Raw genomic sequence first — 27432 nt, 5'->3', positions numbered from 1 at the left:
AGTTGGAACAGCTGAAGTCTACTTGGAGGAGTAATGAGACATCACATGAGCCAAAAACAATTCAAATCTCAGATGGTTAGAGTAGATGAGACTTTGTTGCTCCAGTGCAAGATGGAAGACAAGAAATAGGAAAATTTAAACGAATTAGGATTTTGATTGATTTAAGAGGATTTATTTTCGTAGTCTTACCAGTACAACGGTTGTAAGTAGACAAGAAGGTATGCTAACGAAATTCTATCGGAAGTCATCTTAGTATGATTGTCAAAATTATTCGTTAAGTTGTTGCTACCGCCGTTGTAGCATAAACTTGTGGCAACGTCTTAGATACATTAGATTGTACTTGAATTGTAATTGGATTTTTGAACGAAGTTTTAGGGATTTAGGTATGAGAATTTGTTTATGGTATTTTGGCATAAACATTGCCGCCCGCCTTGCAGTACGGCTGCAATTAAAATGAGGCCACAATCGTACATCAGATGCTTCCGATCATATTATAATTTTATATTTGTAAAAAAATTCAATTATGCTTTAAATTCAAAAATTCATATTCAAATCAAGGATAATTCGTTAAATTACTTATAAGACTAGGTAATAAAAATATGGATATATATATAGATAAATATTCATTTGGTAGTTTACATGTTCTTATTTGTACTTCCAGTGACAGTGCGAAAAAAATATGTATATTTGGATAGAAATTCATAGGAAATTATTTGGAGCAAAGACCATAGATAGTCCAGCCAAAGATGGTATTCTGTGCCGTTGGGAGTCCCGACCGACAAAGAATTCATTCGCTTAATATTTTGGCGTATATGTCGACACCGAATATAATGTCTATTGGAGCTGGTTTGGAGAATTCAACATCAGCCAAAATGAAGTTATGGAATTTCTGTCTTATAGACTTGGATATGGATTTACTTGGTGTGGATATGGTCACTCTATTGGTCATTTTGAGGACTGTTTTGATGCTTACATTTTCGTCGTGTACGGATATCAACGTTATTGGACATATGGTTTCTTCATCTAGTGCTAGTATCGTCAAATTAAGCTTATCTACCGTTTTTGAAAAGATACAGCTTGTTCTAGCACCAGAATCCAATAAACATCTCACAGTGCTTTTTCCGTTTTTCGTATTGACCTTGGCTATGATAGTTGGTAGCAGCGTAATAGCATCTTGTTTAAGAATGGATGTTAAAGATGTGGATATTATTTCTTGTAAGATCTTAAGGATTCTAAGATCGGAGTAGGAAGAACGTAAAGTGATCTTAAGTGCTTTCCAAAGGAAGGATGACCAATTTTGTAATTGGTCTTGTAATAACGCCTTTTTCGGTAACTACGTCGGCAACGCGGACCCTACGATCGCTACCAAAATATATTTTCGAAATCCTGCCTAGACGCCAAGAGTTTGGCGGTGTGTTCTCTTCTCTTACGACTACCAACATGTTTTCTTCTAAATTCTCTGTCGGCCGTTGCCATTTGTGGCGTTTATGAAGCTCCTTTAAATACTCATCTTTCCATCGGGCACAAAAGTGCTGATGAATTGATTGGAGTCTCTGCCAACGATTTAGCAAAGACATAGGAGCTTCTCGAACATTCGGATCTATAGGTGCCAAAATGGGCGAACCTATAAGAAAATGTCCTGGCGTAAGAGCGTCAAAGTCGGAAGAACGTTGGGACATCGGCGACAGTGGACGAGAATTGAGGCAAGATTCTATTTTGGACAAAAGCGTTTGGAATTCTTCGAAAGTATATTTTACGTTTCCAACAACTTTCCGGAAGTGAAGTTTAAAACTTTTTACTCCAGCTTCCCAGAGGCCTCCCATAGCCCCCCATATGGGAGGTGGAATAAAGTGCCAGGATATATTCTGGTGGGCATAGCCCGACAGGACTGCTTCTTGAGAAGATTGGATAAATTCCTTCGCCAAGGATCTCGAGGCGCCAACAAACGTTGTGCCATTATCAGAATGAATATGAATATGAAACGACTGAAAGCGGCCAGAAAGGCAGATGTGGAGAGGTCTGAAGTGGCTTCAAGGTGTATTGCCTTAGTGGAAAAGCAGACAAACACACATATATAACCCTTGGTCATGCGGCACCCTTTTCCGGCATAATATTTAATGTCGAATGGTCCGGTAAAGTCCAGGCCTGTGTGAACAAATGGACGTGAAATTTCTGCTCTTTCTGGAGGGAGAGCGGACATGAGTTGGGTCTGATACAAGGCTTACACTTGTTTATAAACGATTTGATCAAATTCTTAACCTTCGGAATCCAATATTGCATACGGATCAATCTCAAAACTAGTTGATTACCACCATGGAGGAAAATTTCGTGGACAAAACGAACCAACAGGCGGGATAATTGACAGTCGTATGGCAGTATAACTGGATGCCTTTCATTATACGTTAAGGACGGAGAAGAAGTAAGCCGACCACAAATACGTAAAACACCCCCGGAATCGCAAAACGGATTCAAATTCAATAGCGAACTTGATTTCAAAATGGGTTTCTTTAATGACAAGGCCAGGTATTCTTTTGGATAGTATGCCTTCTGGCTCATGGAAATCAATCGGTTTAGGGACGTTATTATCTCGGAATTCGATATAACTTTGGAATCAGCATGAAAATTTGATCGGTACTTCGAATGCGTTCTAAAATAGAACCTGTATATATATGAAACGACTCGTAAGGCCCTAGAGAAGGAGGAAAATCTGTCGAGAATATCCTCAAAATGGCTAAAATATGTAAAATTAACCTTAAGAGATTTTCTTTCGATCTCAATAATCTGCAAGGGAACATCGCTCGTCACAGGCCATGAGTCGCATGGAGCCTTCCACCATAATTGGCTTTCAAGTAGATCCTTAGGATATACACCTCTACTTGCCAAATCGGCTGGGTTACATTCGGAGCTTACATGCCTCCATTTGGAAGGATTAGTAACCTCGATAACTTTGGAGACCCGATTGGCGACAAATGTTGCCCAATAGCATGGAGGTTTGGACAACCAAGAAAGTACGATTGTGGAGTCCGTCCAACAATATACAGAATAGGAATCGATACCTAACTGGGGTATGATGCTGTCAATCATATCGGCTAGCAATGCTGCACCACACAATTCCAAGCGTGGTATAGAAAGGGTTTTGATTGGCGCAACTCTAGTCTTGGATGACACCAGACTGGTGGAAATGGAATTCGTTACCTCAATGCGAACGTAAAGAACGGCTGCATATGCCTTTTCAGAGGCATCGCAGAATCCATGGAACTGGATATTGGAATATATTGGAACCACCGATGAATTTTTATCTGGTTAATTGACAGATAGTTGTCCTGAAACATTTTCCATTGGGACAGGGTCAACGGAGAAATAGAGTCGTCCCAGTTTGTCTTTTCCATCTAGATTTGCTGCATAATTATTTTTGCAATAATAATGCATGGCGAAAGCCATCCTGCCGGATCGAAAAGTTTGGATCTGAAATGGTTGTATGGAAAAATAAAAACAGTCAGACATCGCATTCCAGCGAATACCTAACGTCTTTGCGGTACTTCGAATATCAAACTGAAGGAAGTCATCACACAGCAGATCTTCGGAAGGAATGTCGGATAAAATATCCCTGGAATTCGAGGTCCACTTTCGCATCTGAAATCCTGCTGATTTCAAAGCTTGAACAAGTTGAAGCCGTGCTCTAATAGCATCTGAAACCGAGTGTGCCCCTACTAAAGCATCATCAACGTACATTGAATTACGTAGTATATCGCTTGCAAGAGGATAAATGGATCGAACGTCTTCCGCTAATTGCAGAAGCGTTCGGATTGCCAAGTAAGGGGCACAGTTAACGCCGATTGTAACTGTCCTAAGTTCATAATCCTGGACAGGCAGATCTGGACTCTCTCGGAAGAGAATACGTTGAAATGAAGCGTGCGGTGGATTCACAAGAATCTGGCGATACATCTTTGAGATGTCGCCATTGAATACAAATTGAAAAAATCTCCATTTCAAAATCAGGATAGTAAGGTCGTTCTGTAGAACCGGCCCAGTATAGAGAATGTCATTAAGACTCGTTCCATAGGAAATGGGGGAAGAAGCATTAAAGACGACTCTAACCTTCGTAGTCGTACTTTCTGGTTTTATAACCGCATGGTGCGGTAGATAGTAATACCTTGTGGAATCTCTGGAACAGGGTGGGGGAACTTTCCTAATATGACCAAGGTGGACATATTCCTTAAGAACAGCGTCATATTCCTCATTGAACTCGGGAGTTCGAAGAAGACGGGCTTCATTTCTATAAAATTGTGCCATGGAACGATTCCTGGACTCTCCAATGCACACCTTACTCGGAAAATCTTCCTTAAATGGAAGAGAAACCACGTATCGACCACCATCAGAACGTCTGGTGGTACGAAGGAATAGATCCTCGCAAAATTGATCCGATGGGGATAAGAATCTCTTCCTAGGAAGTTCCTCCATCTCCCAAAAACGTGAAATCTCTTTATCTAAAGAGATTTCACAGAAGTATAAGACTATAGTGGAAAAGGAGCTTGTTTGCTGGACGGGTATCGGACCTGTTAGGATCCAGCCAAACACTGTCTCCTGGGCCAACAGGGAGCCACAAACTGGATTCCGAATCCCTGATAACATTATCGAAGGAAGCAGATCTCCACCCAATAACAAATCTATCTTAGAACACTGGAAGAAATGTGGGTCTGCAAGAGGTATATCAGGAAGGGAAGACAGTAATCCCGGTGCCAACGTCCTTGATGGTAAACCACCCGCTAGGTGAGGCACTACTAAAGCCGACGTTGATAACTCGAACTCACCGTCCATGCTAGAACGTAGAGTGAATGTACATTCTTTTCGAACGGACGCCGAAATGGAGTTATTCAAGCCAAAAATCTGGGCACTAGTGCGTCTGAACGGAAGTCCCATAACATTACATAGCCTATCGAATATAAGAGTGCCCTCAGAACCCGAATCGACTAAAGCCCTCGCGGCAAAGTTCAAACCCTTATGGCATACAGCAACCAGGGCCGTGCCCAATAAAACGCCCCTAGAATCTGATGAAAAACATGATTGGATAATATTATTCGAAGGAACTTCAGTGGACTGTATTAAATTCGGAGTGTTTGGTTGAGATGAGTTACTGGGACTTGGAGGTGGAGCTGGGCTAGGTGTGGATGGGATCGAAGGCACATCCTCTTTATGGAGGAGTGTGTTGTGCTTCTTATTGCATTTGTAGCAGGAGAATTTGCTAGAGCAGTTTATGCACAAATTATTTTTCTTTATGACATCGTATCTTTGACCCTGAGACATCTGCAAGAATTTCGGAATTTGCGAATAACGTGGGACTCCTTGGGGCAAAGATGACATTTGATAGTACCCACTTTAGTCTGGAATGCGCAGATATTACTACCATTTCGCCTACTGGTGGGCTTCGAAGGACCTTTCATATTCTGCTTAGAAGTAGAAGCAACCGAATCAGATTGTCGTCTTATCTCAGACACGGATTCAAGTGTCCTATGTCGGTCCGCCAGAAACTTATCCAAATTTGACCACTTCGGAATAATTGTCTTATCACATAAGGTTTGTTCCCATAATGTGAGTGTTGAGTTAGGTAAGCAGTTGGAACATATGAAAATGAAAATTGCGTCCCACTGTTCCTCCTCTACCTCGTAGAGCTTCAACAATTCGATGCAAGAATTAACATCCCTCTGCAATGTCTTGAGTGCCACAGCCGTCTCATTGGTAATGGCATTAAGTCCGAATAGTCTCTTTAATTGAATATTAATTAGGACCCTTATGTTCTCGTATCGCGAGCAGAGGTTTGCCCATGCCACCTTGAAATTCTCATTCGTTAGAGGCACTTTACCCACAATGTCATTTGCCTCGCCCTTCGCTTCTGGCTCAAGTGGAAAAGTTTCTCCACTGAACTTAACCTCGGGTTCCTAATACAAACCGCCTCTAATATGTCCCGGAAAGTGGGCCACGATGAGTAATCACCGTCGAAAGTGGGAATCTCACACGGCGGCAGCCTGAAACCAAAACCTGACGTCGTATCCGATCTAGGAACCTGAATTTGGGCAGAGAGCTCTTGGATAAGCTCACGGAGTCGTGTGTTGCAACGACAGTAAGTGACATAGGCACTAGTATATTTGTGTTACACGGTTATCAGTTCCAAATTGTCCGTCTTACCCTCATCGTCTCCCTGTTCCTCACTAGCTATATCAGACGGACATTGATCATACGAGAACTTGAGCCTCTCCCAAATTGAGGTCAACTCTTCCTTGTGAATCTCTAGCGAATGAACAGATGCCATAGGGAAGTCTTTGTCATTAAAGCTCGCCTCGAAGACGACAAGGTTATCAGCCAACCGGATAAATTTGTGCAATGACATATTGAAAGCGAACTGCGTATGCAAATCTGGAAAGTGTAATTATCGGACAGAATCAATTATGGAAATTTAACTCCTTAGCGAAAACTGCCACAAAGCTATAAATTTTGCAAATTCCTCAAAATACTTATAGTTGTTGATGTTCTGCCATATATAAAAAAAAATTAAATAATTTAATCAACAAACGAAGCATGAAATAAACAAATATCTGATTTTGAAACAGGATGGAAATATAATGGAAATTAGGGTTAATATTGGAAGCAAAAATGTAAGAAAAAAAATTATTAGAAAAACAGTAGAAAAAAAGAATTTGGGGAAAATGTAATTTGAAAACTTATTGAAAAGCGCGGCAAATAATTGTCACTTATTGAGAAAATGATATATCTATTTTAACCAAAAAAAAAATAAAACGGAAAAATATTTAAAAAATAAAAGTTTTTAAAATTTGTCTATTTTAATAAAAAAAAATATGACATAAGAAGCGCCAAAGTACCAATTTAGATTCATACATTTAAAAATTAAAAAATAGTAAGGAATGAAAATAGTCACGAAACGAAAAAAAATTAAATATTTAAAAAATTATAAGAAATATAAAATACTCGTATATATTTGAAAAATCAATCAGAAAGACTCGGATTTCGAGAAATTTTAGGTATATTCGTATATTTGTACAATATACTTCTACAGAGTTTGCTGGGATTGTGTGCTAAGTTCATAAAATTCCAATTGAGGTGAAAGTAAACAAACAGCTGATGAGGTCGTTGACCTATCTTTTCTTTTCTTCCCTATTCAGAGAACCAGGGAAATAAAATGGGACTAAATGGAATACCAGACTCTCTCTCGGTAAGGTAGACTTCTGCGGTAAACAGAGAGTTAGCTCAATAAGGTGGGGGCGTCAACAAAAATAGATAGCAAGAGATGAATACGAAATTGAGTGAGGCCACTCGCATGCAAAAAAGTCAGGGTCCGATGGGAAATGATTAATTTTCGTTGAGTTTAACAATTCAAATAACAATGCAAATGGCAAATTGTATTTCGCGGTTTTCTACAGTTCTATGCTTGTTTCAGGATATTTCCACGGAATAGTACAGTTCTGATGTCAATCTCTCAAAAATACTCTAAAAACAGCACACGTAAATATCAGCGGGTGTCTTAGCAATGGGCCCAAAGAAAACTTCACAGCCTCGCATAAAAATAACCTTGAATATTCCTCAAGACGGTAAATTAATAGGTGTCAGTAAGATAATTCGGCAACTCTATCAGAATACCGCATACAAAAAATCAACAGAACAGCCGAAGTGTGTGGGGCGAGGTTATGTTGACAAAAAATGGGGAGACATAAAAGAGCCGCTTACACACTTGTAACTAAGGAACTTGTTCCAAAACTCCCACTGCTATGATCACTCAAGAGAACGTGTAAGTAAAAGGTAGAAGATGTGTGCTTTCGATTACATTCAAAGAGAAGGTTAATTCTCATAGAATCACAATGTACGAGTGGGAAGCATTACAATAACAATCTATTGTGCTGGGATGCTTTAACATCGATCTCCTCACTTTTGGTGGATAACACATGTATGGCAAAGAAAAAAAGAACGAAAACCGCATGTAATGGACGGACGGACAGTGTTAAGATTATCCAACACTATGTAAGCACTTAACGGTGATTTCTAAGGGAAGTCTTTGACTGTTTGATGACACGTGGTTTTTTTAAAAACAATCAAATTTAACAAAAATAGAGAACTCACTGCAAATTTTCTCCATCAAATATCAACTTGTCTCAATATGCCCTTTTTCCGATAGGTAGTTCTCCTTCAATTTTATAATCCAAGTATAGGACGGATGGCAAATTTATTTATATTTTCTTGGTCGCTTCTACATGAGCTCACAATTTAGCTTAGACCAAATGGAATTGGATTTTCATTTCTGGACAGAAATGTATGTTGGTATCTTGTAATATTTTTGGTGCGATAAATTCACGAAAATGATTTTGCCGTAAAAAAACACTTGTTGTAGATCACCTTCGCACTATATTCGCAACTGAGTGGGAGTACAAAAAGAAATGTAAACTAACCTGATGAGATGATGAGTAGTGTAGAGATTTCGATTGGAGTAAGAATTCCCAATGAGTGTCTTCCAAGAGCAAATGTCTCCAAGTATACGCAGCAATCCGGTTCGAAGGACCAAATATTGAGATGGAACAGCTGAAGTCTACTTGGAGGAGTAATGAGACATCACATGAGCCAAAAACAATTCAAATCTCAGATGGTTAGAGTAGATGAGACTTTGTCTTCCATCTTGCACTGGAGCAAGTGCAAGATGGAAGACAAGAAATAGGAAAATTGAAACGAATTAGGATTGGATTGATTTAAGAGGATTTATTTTCGTAGTCTTACCAGTACAACAGTTGTAAGTGAACAAGAAGGTATGCTAACGAAATTCTATCGGAAGTCATCTTAGTATGATTGTCAAAATTATTCGTTAAGTTTTTGCTACCGCCGTTGTAGCATAAACTTGTGGCAACGTCTTAGATACATTAGATTGTATTTGAATTGTAATTGGATGTTTGAACGAAGTTTTAGGGATTTAGGTATGACAATTTGTTAATGGTAGTTTGGCATAAACATTTAAAAGAGTAGCAAAAAAAATATTACGGGGAATATCGTTATAGATGTATTTAGGTGGCCAACAATTTGTTGTTGTATTTATAGCCACATTTTCATGTGGAGGTGGCGATCCTCGTCAAACTCCTGTGCGAGCAAGCTCGTTCCGGTCCAAAGGACCGATCACGATGAGAACAAGGTGGGCATTGGTTATTTAAAGGCGCCAACAACTCGCCTTGTCGTATCAAGCATCATAGGCACTCAGTACTTGTGGAAGAGCCACAAAGGCGCCAATAACTCGCCTTGTCGTATTGAGCATCATAGGCACTCAGTATTTGTGGAAGAGCCTGTGGACGCTCATAGCTAAGCTTCTCGTGACAGCAACGAACACTACACATATCGAACCTCAATGTTGCAACCTGTATGATACTCACAGATTTGGATTTACTGCAGTGTCAAAATTTCCTCAGGAGCAATAAATCTATATGATGATTTGCTTCGTCTGTCCCGGTATTTCTTCCGCATTTATTTTAGTTTTTATATAGAAAGAGATATCTTCAACGGTTGTTTCAGCCGCTAACCTAGCCGTAAACACCGTCTTTTTGGGTGCAATAACCTGTAGCTTTTTTGGAGTTACAGGCGAGGTTAAAGGAGTATGGTATTTGTTACTACCGCAAAGGGGTTGTAATGATGGAAGCCGTAACAATAGAACGATTTGTTGTAGGCGGGTTTGAAGGAGTTGAAGTAGATGGATGATTATGGTGCACAGCGTTACCATTGGAAAATTTCAAATAGTGGCACAAAAGGTGTTTGTAAAAAAAATGTTTTTTTTGTGAAAAGTGGCACAAAAATGTCACATTTTTTTCGTTATTATTTAAAACAAACAAAAAAGCAAGGAGTAACCAAAAACAAAAGCATACAATAAACCTTTAGCTTTTTACATAAATAACATAAAAAAAATTGTTGAAATTGGTCCAAAATTTGGCACAATATTTTTCATAAAAAAATAACATAAAGATTTATAAAATATAAGTTTGGTCAATCCGAATCTTGGAATTCCACCACAGTAAATCAATCCCAGGTTTCCGGCCGAACCAAATAGCCAAATCCGAATCTTAGATTCCCACCACCGTAAATAAATCCTAGATTTTCGGCCGAACCAAATAGCCAAACTCAAATTTGGACGGACGGGCGGACCTCGCGAAATCGATCTACGATCTACAGAACATGTATTTGTAGGATTTAGAATAAATGTTTTGACGAGTTGCGGTGATGGGTTTTTAAATACTAAAGTGAAATATTCCATAACCATAAACAAACTTTTTTTTTGTTTTGTCCAGTTACTCTCGTTCAGCTCAAAAATTTTAAATTTTTCGAAAAATTTTACATTAATATGCGATTTGTTAGAAGACAATCAAAAAAGTAGCAAGTGTAAAATTTGATACTAAAGTGACACAAGGGTAACGCTGGTGGTGCAACATTGCAACATTGATCGATGAAATTGATAACGTAGAATTTGTGAGCAATGTTCGACATTATTAGAATTTTTTACGTTTCCGCAAGGAGTTATCAAGCGAATCCAAAATTTTTTCCAAATTTTTCTACAATCTAACTTTGCTGAATCCATATTTCATTAGATGAATTTATGCCATCGCGAAAAGACCGTGATAGGCGATTTTTTTTAATGCGATGATGATTTAATAATGTTTCTTTAATTGTATTTGTTGACATATTTTCGCAAGTTGAAGTAGTTTAATGTGCGTAAGCCATAAAAGTGTTGGTAAATAAATAAAAAAAGAAGCAAAACCATTAGAACTTGAGCTTTATTAGTACAAATTTACATATTTACAAAAAAGTAAAAAATTAAATTTGTTTTACATGTTATAGTATTAATTCCGTATTTCATTGGATGCATGGTGTTGGCACAATTTAAAAAGAGCTTGTGGTAGCCTCCTTTAAATTTTTAAAGCGAAAACCATGCTCAAAAATTGTTCATAGTGTATAGTAATGACCCCGTCCATATCTGTATCATGTTGCCGAAATGCCGACGTTAATGTCTAAAAAATAAAAGAATTTTATACATTATAAAGAAATATTTATCTAAATTGAAAAACCTAACAACAAAATACGTCCAAGTTATTTCAATTTCCAAAAATATGCTAGATTCTTGAAATAAAATCTAATTTGACTACAATGATAGAAAGATTGATACAAAACGGGTTTATTTTGATACGATGTAGCAATCCCGCATGTTATTAATACAATACGATAAAATATAAAAAAGTAAGTACTGTTTGGTGCTATATTTATTGCCAAAAATGTATTGTCTCTTTATTTTCTTTAGTACCAATCCGAGAATGTTTTAATACTATTCTCGCTATCACTTGAACATTCCACTTCCTAGTGAAATAAAATTGAAAATAATTTAATCATTTTACTTCGTATGTGTATGTTAAATCATTAAAAAAAAACAATGTTACATCATGGAAACCTTGAATCGATCTGTTCAGCATTTAGTTCTATTTACTTTGATAAAACTGTAAGTACTGTTTGGTGCTACTTTTATTGCCAAAAATGTATTGTTTCTTTATTCTCTTTGTGCCAATCCGAGAATGTTTTCATACTATTCTCGCTATCACTTGAACGTTCCACCTCCTAATGAAATAAAACAAAAAAAAAATTAAAATAATTTAAATTTAATTTTATTTCGTATGTGTATGTAAAATCTTTACAAAAAAACAATGTTACATCATGGCCAACCCCGAATCGCTTTGTTTAGCAATTAGCGAGGCGGATTTAAAATGGTGGTCTCACGCGAACAGCTGATAGCAGCAGGCCAGGTTTGAACGTATTAAAAGAAGTGAAGATAAAGTCCCCGAGTTGGAGTCTCGTTCTTGTCTTGGCTAAACTACTAATACAGAAAGTTAAAGTCTCGCATAACTGTTATAAAAAAGACTACCTGTGAAGACAAAGTCCTCGCCTAAAGTCTTGTTAAAAAGTGTTATAAAAATAATTTTGTACACGGGCTGTTTGGCCGGAAACTTTCATAAATATTAATGCTTAAGCTGATTTATTAGAAAAATGCAATAAATAAAAAAAAAATATGAAATAAAAGGTAATAAGAAAATAAAATACAGAAAAAATTACAAAAAATTTTTTTCGGATTTATTTTCTATTTTCGAAATAAGGTAATGTGAAACAAGTAAACATTTGCAGAACTCATTTGGATTTAAAAAAAAATGAAAAACACCAATTTGGTGAGTTGGGCATAAAGGAGCCCACATCCTGCCAATTTCGAGAGCTTTTTAGGAAGTATATAGACGCAAGAAAAAAACAAAAATACTCATTTTGTCCGCTAGGTCGTAGGGCATATAAGATCTGAGTGTAAGACCGCTATACCAAATTTATTTTTTTCGCAAATAAGGTCTTGTGAAAACACCTAATATACATTTTTAGCAAGTATTTAAACTTAAGAAAAAACCAAAAGTACTAATTTGTTCCACTAGGTCGTAGGGGCCCCACAAGAGGCCGATTTCTGGCATATAAAAGCTCATTTTAAGTGCTCTATGCCAAATTTATTTTTTATTGGCGGAATAATGTCTTGTGAAAAGACCTAACATACATTTTTAGCAAGTATATCGACACCAAAAAAACCAAAATTTCTAATTTTTTCCGCTAGGTCGTAGGGGCCCCAAAAGAGGCCGAATTCTGGCATATAAGAGCTCATTGTAAGAGCCAAATTTATGCCAAATTTATTTTTTGTTGGTAAAATAAGGTCTTGCGAAAAGACCTAACATACATTTTAAGGAAGTATATCGTCACAAAAAAAAAAAACAAAAATACAAATTTTTTCCGCTAGGCCGTAGGGGCACCACAAGAGGCCGATTTCCCGAATATAAGAGCTCTATCCCGAATTTATTTTTCATTGGTGAAATAAGGTCTTGTGAAAAGACCTAATATACATTTTTAGGAAGTATATCGTCACAAAAATAAAACCATAAATACTAATTTTTTCCGCTAGGTCGTTGGGGCTCCACAAGAGTTTGATTTCCGGCATATAGGAGCTCTATGGCAAATTTATTTTTTATTAGTAAAATAAGTTAGGTATAAATGCAAATTTAGTGCAGATTGGATATGGGATATATATCCAATCTAAACCGATTTTTTTCAATTCCAATAGACTCCGTCTCTAGACCCAAGAAAATGCTTGTGTTAAATTCGAAGACGATCAGATGAAAATTGCGACCTGTACTTTGTACACAAATTAACATGGACAGAAGGAAACACATAGCTAAATCGAATCATAAAGTGATTCTGAGTCGATCGGTATACTTATCGACGGGTCTATCTCCCTTCTTCTTGGTGTTACAAACAAATTTACTAAGTTATAAAAACCTGTACCACAGTAGTGGTGTAGGGTATAAAAATGGTAAATAAAAGAATTCCCATTGATTAGACTTTGTTGAAAAAACATTTTTTTTTTTCTTTTTTTAAGTATGACATATGTAGGTGCGATTTAAGTGAAATTTGATCAGGATATGTCTACTTATACGATTCCTATATGTTTACATAACTTGAAAAACCCCTCGAGTTCTCATAACGCAAATTCCTCAAAACTCCTTTCTTTTGTAGTTTTCACAGTAAATTTCAACAACTGTTATTAAGATATCTCTATTAGTATTTTTTGCATACATACGTGCTTTTCACATAAATTCCAAAAATTTAGAAAAGAAATTTATTTTTTTCTAAATACTAAAATTCATATCATAATCAAAACGCATTGGCGCACGCGCACGCAATGGTTGTTTTTATTTTACCCATTTCGGCGCGCGCTGCTACCTTTTAGCATCCAGGGTAACCGTTGCACGATTATATATTATAGAGCTGACTATATAAATAGAACAAGGATTTTCATTTTGAACAATGTACATATTATTAAAATTATATGACAAATATATTATTTTCCATTAATAATCCCATATGTTATAACTGGGAACATACATAAAACGCATATACATATATGGCGTACACTTTTTTGCAATATTCTACGATTTTATAAAATTATAACTTTTTAAAAACAACAAACAAAATAACTACTTCAATCATATTTATGCTTCGGAATAAAAATTAATGAATTTGTATTTTAGTAGTAATGCAAATTATTTTCATTTCATTTAAACTTACTCCTTTTCATTTCATTAATTTTTCTTTTTAATTTATTTATTCATTTTATTTTAATTTATTTCATTTTATTGTACATAAACTTTTTTCATTTCAATTTATTTACACATATTAGCATTCAGTTGTATTTCATTTCCATTATTTTACTTTTTTAAAAATATATTTAATATTATTTTCTTTAATTTTTATTAAACTTAATTATTTTCCACAATTTTTCTCTATTTATTGGTTCATTTTATTTCATTTCATTTTATTTCTATTCATCTAATTTCTTTTTTTACTTTTTCCGTTTTCCTCATTTCTTTTATTTTTCAAAAAAATTTTCAATTTATTTTTATTGTTTCTGTGAAATTTGTTTCCCAAATTTGATGAAAATTTTCAATAACTTCCATAACATGTTTTTTTTTCTTTTAAATGTACACTTTTTTTTTAATTATTTATAAATATTTTCTAAATTTTTAAAATTTTTTATATTTTTAAATTTTTTAAAACTTTTTTCAAATTTGGGGATATGTTTTATTGTTTTCAAAATGCATCCCCATCTATTTGAATTTGTTCCTACTTTCTTCTCATTTTTTTTTATTCTTGATTTAATTTTTTGATCTGGCAACTCTTATCACATCTTGTGATGTCAGTTTTCTTTTTGTTTCATTTCGAGTCATGTCCAAAGAAAGAGTTAAATAAAAGGATGTGATAATAGTTCACACCTTAAATCACAACCACAAAAAGGCAAATTATTTACTTTCGCCAAATGGTTGTTGTTGTAGTAGCAGTGTGTGGTACACTGAGGCGGCAGCCCTTGCCGATGAAGGAGTTCATCGGGTCAATCCGGTATATACAACCGGCTGCCATGGGATTGTCGCCAAATGGTGATGTGGTGTAGTGAGAAGAGACGAAGACTAGACTAAATTTGTTTTTTCCTATTTTTTTTTTGTTTAAGTGAATAAGGCGTAATATATTTTTAAAATTTATTTTCAATTTTAGTTTTCCGAAGACAAGGAAGTCTTTGGAAAATTAAAATTTTATTTTGTATCAAAATTTACCAAACATATTATATTCAATAATATTGGAAATAAAATTTGTATTAATTATTTGGTTGAGACAAAAAGTTTACTGATTTTAAAATTGTTATTTGTCAAAGACACTTAAAAAAAAACAAAAGAAAAAAAATAATTTCAACCCGCACAGGAATCGAACCGATGTCAGTTGCCAGACAAGCCATCGCTTTATCCTTTGCACCACAACAGCTTGGTGTTTGAATTTGTATTTTGTATCATTATGTTATTTTTTTATTACTTTTTATTTCATATGTTTTTTTTAATTACCTTTTTTATTTATTGCCTTTTTCTAACAAATCAGCTTTAGGATTAATTTTTATAAAAGTTTCTGGCCAAACAGCCCGTGTACAAAATTATTTTTATAACACTTCTAACAAGACTTTAAGCGAGGACTTTGTTTTCATAGTTAGTCTTTTATAACAGTTATACGAGACTTTAACTTTTTGTATAAGTAGTTTAGCCAAGACAAGAACGAGACTTTTACTCGGGGACTTTATCTTCTCTCCCTTCAGTTCGTCCCCAGCCTTTAAGTAAAGGTGGTGTTTCCGACTCGGAATCAGACGGCAACGGTGTCAATGAAACAGCCATCGCAGCCGAATCGAGAGATGAGGGCAGCAGGATGACGGCAGAAGTGATCGATGGCTTTGCTAACGAAGGAGTCAGTGGAGTATGTACCGGCAGCGCAATCGAGCGAAAGTGCAGGATGCTGGAAGGTATAGAACTGACATTCCAAACACTTCTACAGAAGCTGGAAAAGAATCAGATATCCCGAAGAGCAAAACACTGCTAAAATGCTGCAGAAGAAAAAGAGCTCCCCGCTTTCAAGTACTCTAGGAAAACCAAGCCAGCTATCCCGCAATGGAGACTCCAGACAGTGTCCTGCAGTGGTAGACAAAGTCGGAACAGGAACGAAGAAAGCGCGCACGGCCTGAGTCTTCATGGAGAACTGTGACTTCCAAACTGAGGCCACTGCCATCACGAAAGGGGAAGATGGTCGCTTAGAATGGTAAGGAGCCGCCCTCTTACCCCAAAGTGGCAAGGAAGCACAACAGAGATGAGCTGACTTATGCAGTCATCAATATCGGCTGTACATCAGGTAGGATCCCACCAGATCATCGGTCCCAAGTGGAAGATCGGGTTAACGATCGGATTTTCGAACATGTGTGGTAGAGGGTCCACCCAACAAATGATGAGCTGCGAGTATAGAGGGGACATCTTTACGCTGCGTTGTGAGTCGGCGGAATGTATTGATATCGTCAAACAGCTCGTCAGAGATATTCACGCTCCCTGGGAGGGCGCAAATCTCGACCTGGTGAGAGAGATGGATATCCCCCAGCTCGCAAATGCGACGGTCTTAATCAAGGGATGGGGCAGTAAATTTGCGACGGAACGCATGTTGGGATTCTTGGGCGAGCAAAACCAAGGTTTGGTCTCAGAGAAGTGGGAGGTCTCCCACAGGAATACCTGGATAGGCAAAAATCCTAATATTGAAACATTAGGCAGCGCTGATTCTTGTTTGAACCGTTGAGTGGAGCGGATGTATTGTTATTTCACTCCGCAAAAATTTTCCTATAACACGTGATAGGCCATTATTTTTGGAAGAAAAATTTAAGTCACTCAAAGATAGCTGATAGAGGTATCTATTAGCGTCTGTTTCCAGTGGAGCGGCAGATCTAGAGCCCGGGAGTAGGCTTAGAATGGACTCCAAAGACCCAACAGCTGCGGTGGTGGTACCAGGCCGTAGCATGTTGTCTGCTACTGAAACCTTGACTGGTGAAGCGGCTGCTTCAAGCTCTACTAGCCGACAGACGACTGGTCAGCAGGGGCTTTTAACGAAGGCACCTGGTTCGAGTTTTAAGGACAAGGCCGAATCTATTCTATCTTCGCATAGGCCATCAGCCTTCCCCGGCAAACCAACACGCTCTTTAAGAGGTTGGAGTAATAGAAGACGCATCGCTCTCAGGTTTATTGAGAGGCTTGGTGCGAATGATCCTAAGACTCTCACTAATAGGGAGAGAGATTCCCTGAATTGGGCTCGGGAATTCGCTGCACAGGCTACCCCAAAGACTACACGTCTAGATTCGGAAACTGCACCGCCGTCAGCCAAAAGGCTGCGGTCACTTGGAGGGCATCTCATACCTAAAAGAACTAGGGCGAACAACAGTAAGATGGGTCCAAGAACCTTTGCTAATATCGCTAGGGTAAGTTGAAACTGAAGATCTATAGAAGCGGTGGGGTTGGGGAATCACGAGACGACTCAACAGTTGTTGCCGAACAATCGCCTGACGATCTATCGACCACACCGCTAAAGTCTGGCGGATTGCAGGAGACTAAATATCCCCCTGCCACAATCGAGTCAGAAGGGGATGGCATCGAAACGACAATCCCTGTGTGGGCGTGTCACAAAGTTGGACTGGGTTCAAAGTGCGCGCCAGCTGGGAAGCACGGAACTCAGAAAGTACTTCGACAGCAGCAGTTAGTGACCATCGCTACATTAGGTTTAGAATAGCACGGCCAACGCCGAATCCGATAAGCCTCCGGAATAAGTTTAAAACCAACTGGAGCAAATTCGGAAGGCTACACAGAAGAAGACTTGGGCAAAATAATTTAGATTTTCCAAGCATAGAAGACATTGACGAAAATGTCAACAGGTGGAGTCTTTCAAAGCGAGTTGTCTTCTTCGGGAAAGGAAATCAGCCCAAGAAAAATCCTGGATGACCGGGAGGTTCGCAATATTGGGAAAGAGGTTCGCACTTTTTAACAGAGCTCGTCGTAAAAAAGCGGAAGTTTTTTGGGATATGTATTTTACACGACTCAAGGAATAAAATAAGATAACCAGGGCGGCAAAACGTGCCTCCTGGAAGCTTTTCTGCGAACAGGTCGATAGCGTTAAGACGCCGCCAAGATAAAAAAGTTTCTCTCAAAAACCCATGTCCAAACTGAAACTTTAGTAGACGATATGGAAGTGAGAGCAGAGACAACGGAGGACATGTTGAGGCTTTCGATGAAAACCCATTTTCCACAGGATACGACAGGACTCACGGAGACACCGGAATCTCGGAATAATGCAGTTGATCGAAGGTTTATAATAACGGAATTTATGGTGAAGGAATCCTTGAGGAGCTTTAAACCATTTAAGTCACCCGGACCTGATGGGATATTTCCGGCGTTACTATAGAAGGAGGCAGACTATCTGGCGCCTCGTCTGGCCAAAATTTTCACAGCGTACCTAGGACTTTCATATACTCCGAAAACCTTACAGGAGGCAAGGGTGGTGTTTATATCTAAGCCCGGCAAGGCAAGTTATGCGACACCAAAGGCCTACAGACCCATAAGCCTTACGTCCTTTCTACTCAAAACCTTGGAACGTATTGTGGACACCATGATAAAGAGTATGACATCCAGCGAACTGTTCAAATACAAAACAGCATGCCTATGTCAAGGGAAGGTCGTTCGATGCCAAAACGTACACACTGGCGGTATGCATTGACATCGAGGGGGCTTTTAACAATGTGCGGAGCGACACACTGATCAAATCCTTAGACCAGTACCGGGTGGACCCGGTCCTTAGAGACTGGATAAACCATATGCTAAGGAACAGGTGGATAAATTGTGTGTCCAATGCCATAAATATAGGGGAGAAAGTGGCACAGGGCACGCCAGAGGGGGGCATTTTATCGCCACTCCTATGGGTGACCACCATAAATGACCTATTACGGATGCTGACTGAGGAGGGATTTGAACCCGTCTGTTATAATATTTCTAAGAGGTAAGGATCCGAACGAGCTATGCCGAAGGGCCGAAAGGGTATTTCGTTTGGCATATGACTGGGCTAGACCCAGAGGTCTCAATGTTAACCCAGAAAAGGCTGAAATATGCCTGTTCCCGAGGAAGACGAAGGTGGGCAAATTTAACGCACCACGTTTCCTCCATATGACTATTTCGATATCCGACAAGGTCAAATACCTAGGTGTGATCTTGGACAGGAAACTGAATTGGAAGTGTCACATTCAGGAGCGTACTGAGAAGGCTCACAGATGTTGGACATTATGTAGAAGGGCCGTAGGCTCGAAATGGGGCCTGAATCCTAAGATAGTCCACTGGCTCTACAGGAGCTCGATTAGACCAATACTTACTTACGCCTCAGTAGTTTGGTGAACTGCTATGGGGAAAAAGTGCAACACAAGGACCATACAACAGGTTCAGAGAACATCTTGTCTTGGCATAGGCGGAGCGATGAGGACCACGCCCACTAGGGCACTGGAGACTATCTTAGATATCCGACCCATTGACATACAGATTAAGTGTGAGGCAGTCACTACGGCTATGAAACTTAAGGCGATGGAAGAATGGTTTGAGGATGGGAGCAGCTCATACCATCGCGGTATAATCGAGGCGACGATAGGAAACCTGAAAGGAAGTGGAAAGTTATACGATCGAATACCTGAGATGAACCTTGAAGTCGAGTGCGACGCACTGCTGCCATCGGCACAGTCTTGGATTGACGGAATCCTAGTATTGTCATCTGGAACATCATGTTACACGGATGGATCAAAGCTAGAGGACAGAGTGGGCCTGAAGGTTTACATTGAAAGCCCAGGGACTGAGATCTGTTTTAGACTGCCTGACCATAATACGGTCCTGCAGGCGGAGATCCGCGCGATCACGGAATGCGTGAAGTGGTGTGGTGCTAACGCGAGAACGTCGAATCTGAACATCTTTACCGACAGTAAAATTGCCATAAGGGCAATAACAACCAGGACGGTAAAGTCGCGAACAGTCTTGCAGGGTAAGGAGATTAACGCCTTCTCTGAAGATGGCAAAATCCGCATCGTTTGGATGTCGGGCCATAACGGTGTAAGGGCAAATGAAAGGGCAGACGATTTGGCGGTGAAGGCCAGAGTACTGCCGTCAATAAACTTGGTTAACCTGAAGCCTTTCGTGTCGACGCAGTCCGAGTTAAGTGAGTGGGCGACGAATGCGCATGCAACATTGTTGAACAGCGAAACGGTCGGTAGGACGGCGAAAATCCTATGGGGGGATCAAGATCGTTAGAAGACGAGGCTATTACTGAAAGGAAGCAAGAAAGAGGTCAGTATAGCTATTGGTATCATAACGGGACACATAGGACTACGAGCTCACTTATGTAAAATCGGTGCGGCAAGTGATAGCATGTGTAGGGCATGCGGGGAGATGATGAGACGTTGGAGCATTTCCTTTGTCATTGCCCGGCTTTCGCGTCCAACAGATACCGGTACTAAGGTGGTAACACAATATCAGACATGAACCAACTTAGGGGAGTGGCATTAAAAACAATTAAGGATTTTGTAAGTAGACGGAATTCCTAACTTAAAAATTTATTTTTAGAGGTTACTTTATAGTTTTTAGAGCGCACAACAAGCCGATTACTGGCTTAGGTGTATGTCTATAGTGGCATGGGGCGGATTAATATCTGCACCCTCTATTAATGCGAACAATCTGAGAAATCTGGAAACATGGGCAACACGGATTTGTGCCTTATTGCTGATGAATAAATGGACAGTGGATTCCGGACCCAGCGATCACATGGCCAATGATGAAAGATGTTTCTTCGAGTTACACAAGCTATATAATCCAGTAATTATTGGTGTTGCAAAGGATGGTGTAATTATTGTTGCGGAAAGATCTGGAACAATTGTTGGATACATCAAAGTGAATGGGAAGTTTTCAAGGTGTTCATTAAAAACGTTTTACTTTGCAAGGATCTGAGATGCAACATGTTTTCTATATGACGCATTAAAGAAGCAGCGATGAAAGCCGTATTTGAAAACAAAAGCGTGTAAAATTTTAAAAGTTTGCTGTTGGAAAGTTATAGAAAAAAGGGATATAAATATCAACTAAATTATGAAAATGGAAATGTCAAATTAAATACCCATCAGCAAATCACAGATTTATGACAACACGACTTTGCCATTTAAATAAGCAAGATATGAAAAAGTTTAAAGCAATGGTAAATAGGATGGACGATATATAATAACGTTTTGCGAATCATGTGTTTTCGGAAACCAACACAGGTTGCCGTTTAAAGGCGAGAAAGACAAGGAATCAAAGCTCAAGTTGTTGCAGAAGATTCACTCAGTGTCAAGGTTTTGACTTCAATTAGACCTATTCTCCTGTGGCTAGAATTGGTACATTCTGTATTCTATTAGCAGTCGCAAATAAAATGAAATATTTCATACAGCAAATAGATGTCAAGACCCGGTTTCCAATGGATATCACTGAGAGCAGTATAGGTATATTGCTTTATGTAGAAGACCTTCTTATTTTTGACAACCATATAAAAGGAATTCAAGACTTAGAGGTACAGCTTCAATCAGAATTTGAAATGAAAGATATGGGAGATATTGACGTCTATTTGGGAATAAGTGTAATAAGAAGAAGTATTGTAGAATCAACAATTGAAATGACTCAAAAAGGTTTCATAGTGAATCTGGTAAAGAAGATTGTAATGTAAAACCACAAAATGCAAATTCTCCAATGGAGCCTAAATTGTCCTTACCTAAATATGTCAATGAGAAAACTCAACTTATTCATGAACCTTACAACCCCTGGTGAGGAGTTTGATACTCCGTTTTAACGTTTTTAAATTAATCAAGTATGCTTTTGAAATCTGGGGGGACAGCCCAACGCGGTTCGAAAAGCGGCATTTTGACAGATCTAAATATTATTTCATTGCATGTCACATAGCTGACGAGATCACACTGACGCTGCATAACTTACCACAAAATGGCCAATTACATTGTACGTGGTCAACAAGGTTTCTTTATCAGCACCCCTAGTGCTGACGGCAAGTGACTTAAGGAACTTGTTTGTATTTCTGACCTTATTAAACCTTATCCGACAAATGGCAGTGGCATGTGAGGATAATTTGTAAGAGCTTTTAAATATCTCAACAAGTATTGTAGCACACTTGATGGTCGGAATCGTTACTCCATAGCCTATCACATTCAGCTCCTTACCCACCTCATGCGTGTATGTATTGAACAAACTGTCTGAAAAATTGGCAGCAGATGTCTTCAGATCTCTTGCAGTAAACTAAGGTAAACCTATTGCAGTTGTCAACAATGGGTGGGAGCCTTGATGCCATGATCCGCATATGATACGATCTCTATGCCATTCTAAAGAAGTGGAAAGGAGGTTAAATAGTGCGGGAGATGTTACCCAGCCTTTGGAAAATCTCTGTTTCACTCTACGGTGTTTCGACTTTTAATCCCTAAATTCCACAAATGACTGACTACAGATAATTCTTGACCCAGCATTTCAGACCTGCCTGGAGGGGCGTGTTGACGTGTTGACATTCCGTCGGGGCTCAAAGCCTTGGATGCCTTGGCGCAACGGATTCGTAACTGGTAACATGGTTGTTGTTGTTTTAGCCACATTTGCATATGGAGGTGGCGATCCTCGTCAAGCTTTTATAACCGAGCAAGCTCGTTCCGGTCTAAACAACAGATCGTTATGGGAACATGATGGACATAGGTTATTTAAAGGCGCCAATAACTCGCGTTGTCGTATCGAGCATTATAGGCACTCAGTATTAAAGCAAAAGCCGGTGCCACCCGGCCTCTCACTGAGACTCTGCGCTCGATCCCGCTGGAGAATTCCACTGTACGCAACCTGTGGACGCACCCGGTTGCTCCCAGCTAAGCTTTTCATGCTAACGAAGAACACCACACAGATTGGAGCTCAAATTTCAGGATTGTGTGATGCCTATAGTTATCCAACAACAACAACCATGTGTGTATAATCCACACATGGTTGTTGTTGTAGCCACAACATCCTCGTCTAGTTCCTATACATGAGGAAGTCGTTCCGTTCCAAAGGAACGATTGCCACGGGAACGTGATGACCATTGATTACTTAAATGTGCCAAAACTCGCCTTGTCATATCGAGCATCATAGGCACTCAGACCCGATGCCTCCCGGTCTCTCACTGGGACTCTCCGCTTGATGCCGCTGATTGTCTGCGACTGCAATTGCAGTTAATCCGAATGGAGTATTCCACTATCCGCAACATGTGGACGCGCCCGATAGCTCACAGCTAAGCTTCTCGTGATAACGATGAACACCACACAGAGCGGAGCGGAGCGGACAGTTCCAGCTTGTGTGGTGCTCATATTTATCCCGTGTCGGTACACACACATGGTTGTTGTTGTAGAAGTGTGTTGTACACTGAGGTGGCAGCCTTTCCCGATGAAGGACTTCCTCGTGTTAATCCGGTACGTATATCTTTCGTTTGGTTGATTCTTTTGAGTGTCAAGATCCAGGAACTCTGCGACTAAGATGGGGTGCGTCCAGAGGGATCTGGGTCTGAGTCGAGTGGGTCTGGCTGGGCAATTAAACAGGTGACGCGTATCATGTGGTCCCTGATCACAAACGGGACATACATCTTGCATGTAGGCATAAATCCTTGTTCTGTAGGAGTTGAGGAGGCTTCATCTGCCGGAACGTAATTGAGCCAGAACAACTCTGATTTGCCGAGGGAGGTCAATTTCTTCAGATGCAATGGGAGGCGGTCATTTTTCAAGGACTACATTCACCCGGTAGCAATTTACCGCATCTGCTACCGTGTCTGCATGAGTGTTGTCTAGACCCGCTGATATGCCGCATGATCTAGAGGTTCTCTCTTCTAGCGCTGAACCTCACGCTTTAGATCATGTAGATCTACCTTAAGGCTTCTGGGCGGTAGATCTCTATCCACAAGATGATGATTTGGATTGTCTCTGAGATAACAGACCAAAAGGTATTGCTTAGACAGCATGTATATATGTCTTCGCACTGGTAGGATCTTTGTCTCCTGATGGAGGTGGTCCACATGAGAACTGAGAAGACAGCCCGTCGTAGTTCGGAGGGCGGCATTCTGGCAGATCTGAATTTTAATCCAATGCGTGTCACAGAACTGACGAGACCACACTGGCGCTGCATAACTTACTACAGATCGGCCAATTGCTTTCTACGTGGTCAACAAGGTTTCTTTGTTTTTGTTGTTGTAGCAGTTTATTGTGTTCTATCTTTTGTCTTGATTCTGTTGAGTGTCAAGACTCAGGAACTCTGCGACTAAGATGAGGTGCGTCCACAGGAATCTGGTTCGTTCTTTGAGGTAGACGTTTAACCTATCGCAGATGTCAACATTGGGTGGGGGCCTGATCCCATGATCGTACAATCGTCCGTATTTGATACGATCTCTATGCCGTCTGGAGGGGCTGGAATGGAGGATAGATAGAGGTTAAATAGTGCCGGAGATATCACCCCACCTTCGGGAACTCCCTGTTCCACTCTACGGTGCTTCGACTTCCTATCCCTAAATTCCACAAATGACTGGCGACCACACAGATAATTTCCGACCCAGCGTTTCAGGCCTGGCTGGAGCGACGTGTTGGCGATGTCCTCAAATATTTTGACATGGCTGTCGAATGCTTTCGATAGGTCCAGTGCCATGAGGACCGTCCTATCACATGGCCTGGGCTGATTGAAGCCACGGCAAATGTGTGCGGTGTTGGCATGCAAAACAGTTGTTGTGCTATGCAGCCTTCGAAATCCATGTTGATGCTCTGCGAATGGAAATTCTCCTACGTGGCTCGGGAGGTATAATACCGCAAGCGTCTTTGCTACTCGTGAGAGAAGGAAGATCGGTCTCCACCAAATTCGGGTTCTTTCCAGGCTTCAGTAGCGGGATCACTCTTGCCCATTTTCCAGACATCGGGAACTATAAGAGTGTTCAAGAACAGTTTGAGGACAGTGGTGAATCCAGATACTTCAACATCAATGTACAGATTCCGTCGGGGCCCAACGCCTTAGATGATTTGGCGCCACGTATGGCATTCGTAACTTCGCCCACGGTAAATTGTGATGACTGTTCATCAGCTCGGAGACCGGCGAATGGCTCTCCTCCTTGCCCTGTCTCTCTCGGGATGCACAATAAGTTGACGATTGAACAACCTGGCGCATCTCTTCGGATCAGTCACTGAAGCGGCGATTGGTATACGCTCTGAAGCCAGTCCAATCGGCCTTATGATTGATAAACGTCCGGCGCTCAGAGAGCTGCTGCACCCCCTTGTAATCCTAGTGGGGCATCCTCATTCACCGTGCAAAACGTGGACCTTTCAATCTGCTCTGCCAAAAGCTATGCCACGCTGGTCGTTACCAAGGGGGGAATGCCATGACGTGTGTTGGGCATTAAAGTCCCCTAGAACCAGACGATTATGGCCAGTGCCAACCCACTTATGTCGGGGTTGTATGCCTGGCCACTAATCGGGACACAGCTACCAACCGGCGGTATGTACACGTTGTAAAGCTCTATCTCGGCAATACCGGGCCTGACTGCTATCCCCAAGCATTCCATGTAGGGATCACTAGCACTATGCGCAGACGAGATAGGTCTATATTGCACGGAATGGTGTATTAAGAAGGCCAGTCTTCCACATCCATTCCTTGAGCGATTGTAACCGTGACAACTGTGCAAGCTGTGTTGGTCAGCTTTGTCTCCTGGATCGCTGCGACCAATATGCTCTTCCGACTCATAAGAAATGCAAGATCGGAAATGTACCCACTCCATGCACCGATTACACTTTACCGACACCGACCGATGATGATTGCGGTCCTGGCAAAACGAACCAGGGTCCGGAGTTCTTTTCAATCCTGTCACGAAAAAAGGACAAACACGTACACTGAGGCGGCAGCCCTTGCCGATGGCACATGGTAAAATGTGATGGCATTTAACGATACGAAGAATAGATCTTCTAATATTGTAACTCTCGGGATTCTCAATAAACCGACTGTTGAACAACCTGGCATATTTCTTCGGGTCAATCAATAGATCTTCTAATATTGTAACTCTCGGGATTCTCAATAAACCGACTGTTGAACAACCTGGCATATTTCTTCGGGTCAATCACAGTTGCATTGCCAAAAGTAACTGAGTTCTGTCATCTCTTATTCCGGGGTTCAAGGTGACTTAACAGTAGACCACAGTTTGCCGTGTATTGAGCGGAGTTTCAGTTAGGGGCCGGGCGGCATCGGCCATTACACCATTGTGATACAACAGTAGCGACAGTCAGCAATTGTCGGTACTCAAAATTTCCATCAATGAAACTCTACGTTTCATTTTTGTTTCTTCAAATCAATTTTGTATTTTATCGTAAAGAAAAAAAAATAATTGTTGTGGTAAAATATCACTTTGGTTTTGAGAAATCTTAATAAAAATGTATGAAATTGTGCTACACTTTATTACTTTTTCGTGATAATAAAAATTGATTTGAGGGGAAAATTTAAAGTGGTCGTTTTACCCGCAACTGAATATTTGCTTTCACACATTTTAATCAAAAGATTGTAGTTTTGTATACGAAATCATTTCTATGATTAAGGAAAATTATTACTCACATAAAGAACAATGCAGCATTGGATAAAGTCATCGAACAGAATTGTACCTCTACCGAAACGGTCAAATTTTCTTATTAGCATTTCAATAAGGTTATCCGATAAACGATAACCAAAGGATGTGAGAGCTGTTTTCAATTCCACTTGATCTATATTTCCCGAATTGTCTCGATCAAACGATCTGAAGCAGTTTTGCCAATCTGTTACATATTTCCATAGAGATCCAAAGTCTTGAAATGATACGGTGCCCCGATTTTCACGGTCAAACATGCCTATCATTAGACGAACAGTCTCTGGGTTAAAAGGACTCCATGTTCCATTTGATAGAGCAACTTGAAGCTCGTCCGCTGATATGAACCCGCTACGATCTTTGTCAACACTGAAAATTTCATTAAAATAAATGTGTTCTAAGTACATACAAATAGTTGCCTTTAATACCGTGAAAATACGTCCCATAAGAATTGCTGGTCAGGCATCTGTGATTGGTATGTATAGGCCATATTTGTTTAATATCTTAAAATTCTTATTAAAAAATGCACTCTATCTTTGACACGATTTGTACAATCATCTATGACCAGTGTTGCCAGCAATATTTGGTCGCTTGTACCCTTGGTACAATTAGAAGTAAAGTCCATGGTTGAATTAACAAGGTTGGCTCACTTGCCCAGCTGATGGAATTGTCAAACTCCAGAGTTGTTTCCAAATCCCACTAGTACTTAAAATGCTTGGTTTGGATCCAAAGCGGATTTAAAAAGGTGGTCTTAGATGACAGATTTTTGTTGCATTCTCTTTGTTGTTA

The 27432-nt window shown here is 39.7% G+C and overlaps 1 protein-coding gene across 1 annotated transcript; it reads right to left on the bottom strand.

The window, feature by feature from the left end:
* Nucleotides 1-10786: 10786 nt before the first annotated feature.
* On the bottom strand, nucleotides 10787-27225 carry LOC106092968 (programmed cell death protein 6). The gene is made up of 3 exons (XM_013259924.2): nucleotides 27072-27225; nucleotides 26637-27012; nucleotides 10787-11039 (listed from the first exon to the last, which is right to left on the bottom strand). The coding sequence occupies exons 1-3, from the start codon at nucleotides 27131-27133 to the stop codon at nucleotides 10938-10940; spliced, it is 540 nt and encodes a 179-aa protein (XP_013115378.1). The 5' UTR covers nucleotides 27134-27225; the 3' UTR covers nucleotides 10787-10937.
* Between the last annotated feature and the right edge of the window lie 207 nt (nucleotides 27226-27432).

Source organism: Stomoxys calcitrans, chromosome 2 (genome assembly GCF_963082655.1).
Source record: "Stomoxys calcitrans chromosome 2, idStoCalc2.1, whole genome shotgun sequence".
Classification (NCBI taxonomy): Eukaryota; Metazoa; Arthropoda; class Insecta; order Diptera; family Muscidae; genus Stomoxys; species Stomoxys calcitrans.
Note: the sequence above shows the minus strand (reverse complement) of the source record. Positions and strands in the feature narration are given on the sequence as shown.

Bases quoted from the DNA above. Each gene is read 5' to 3' on its own strand.
- LOC106092968 (XM_013259924.2), bottom strand. From the start codon at position 27,133: ATGGCCTATACATACCAATCACAGATGCCTGACCAGCAATTCTTATGG. The intron at 27,013-27,071 runs GTATTAAAGGCA...TGAAATTTTCAG, and splicing joins TTATGGGACGTATTTTCACG to TGTTGACAAAGATCGTAGCG. The intron at 11,040-26,636 runs GTGAGTAATAAT...TTTATTTTTTAG, and splicing joins AATGCTGCATTGTTCTTTAT to ACATTAACGTCGGCATTTCG.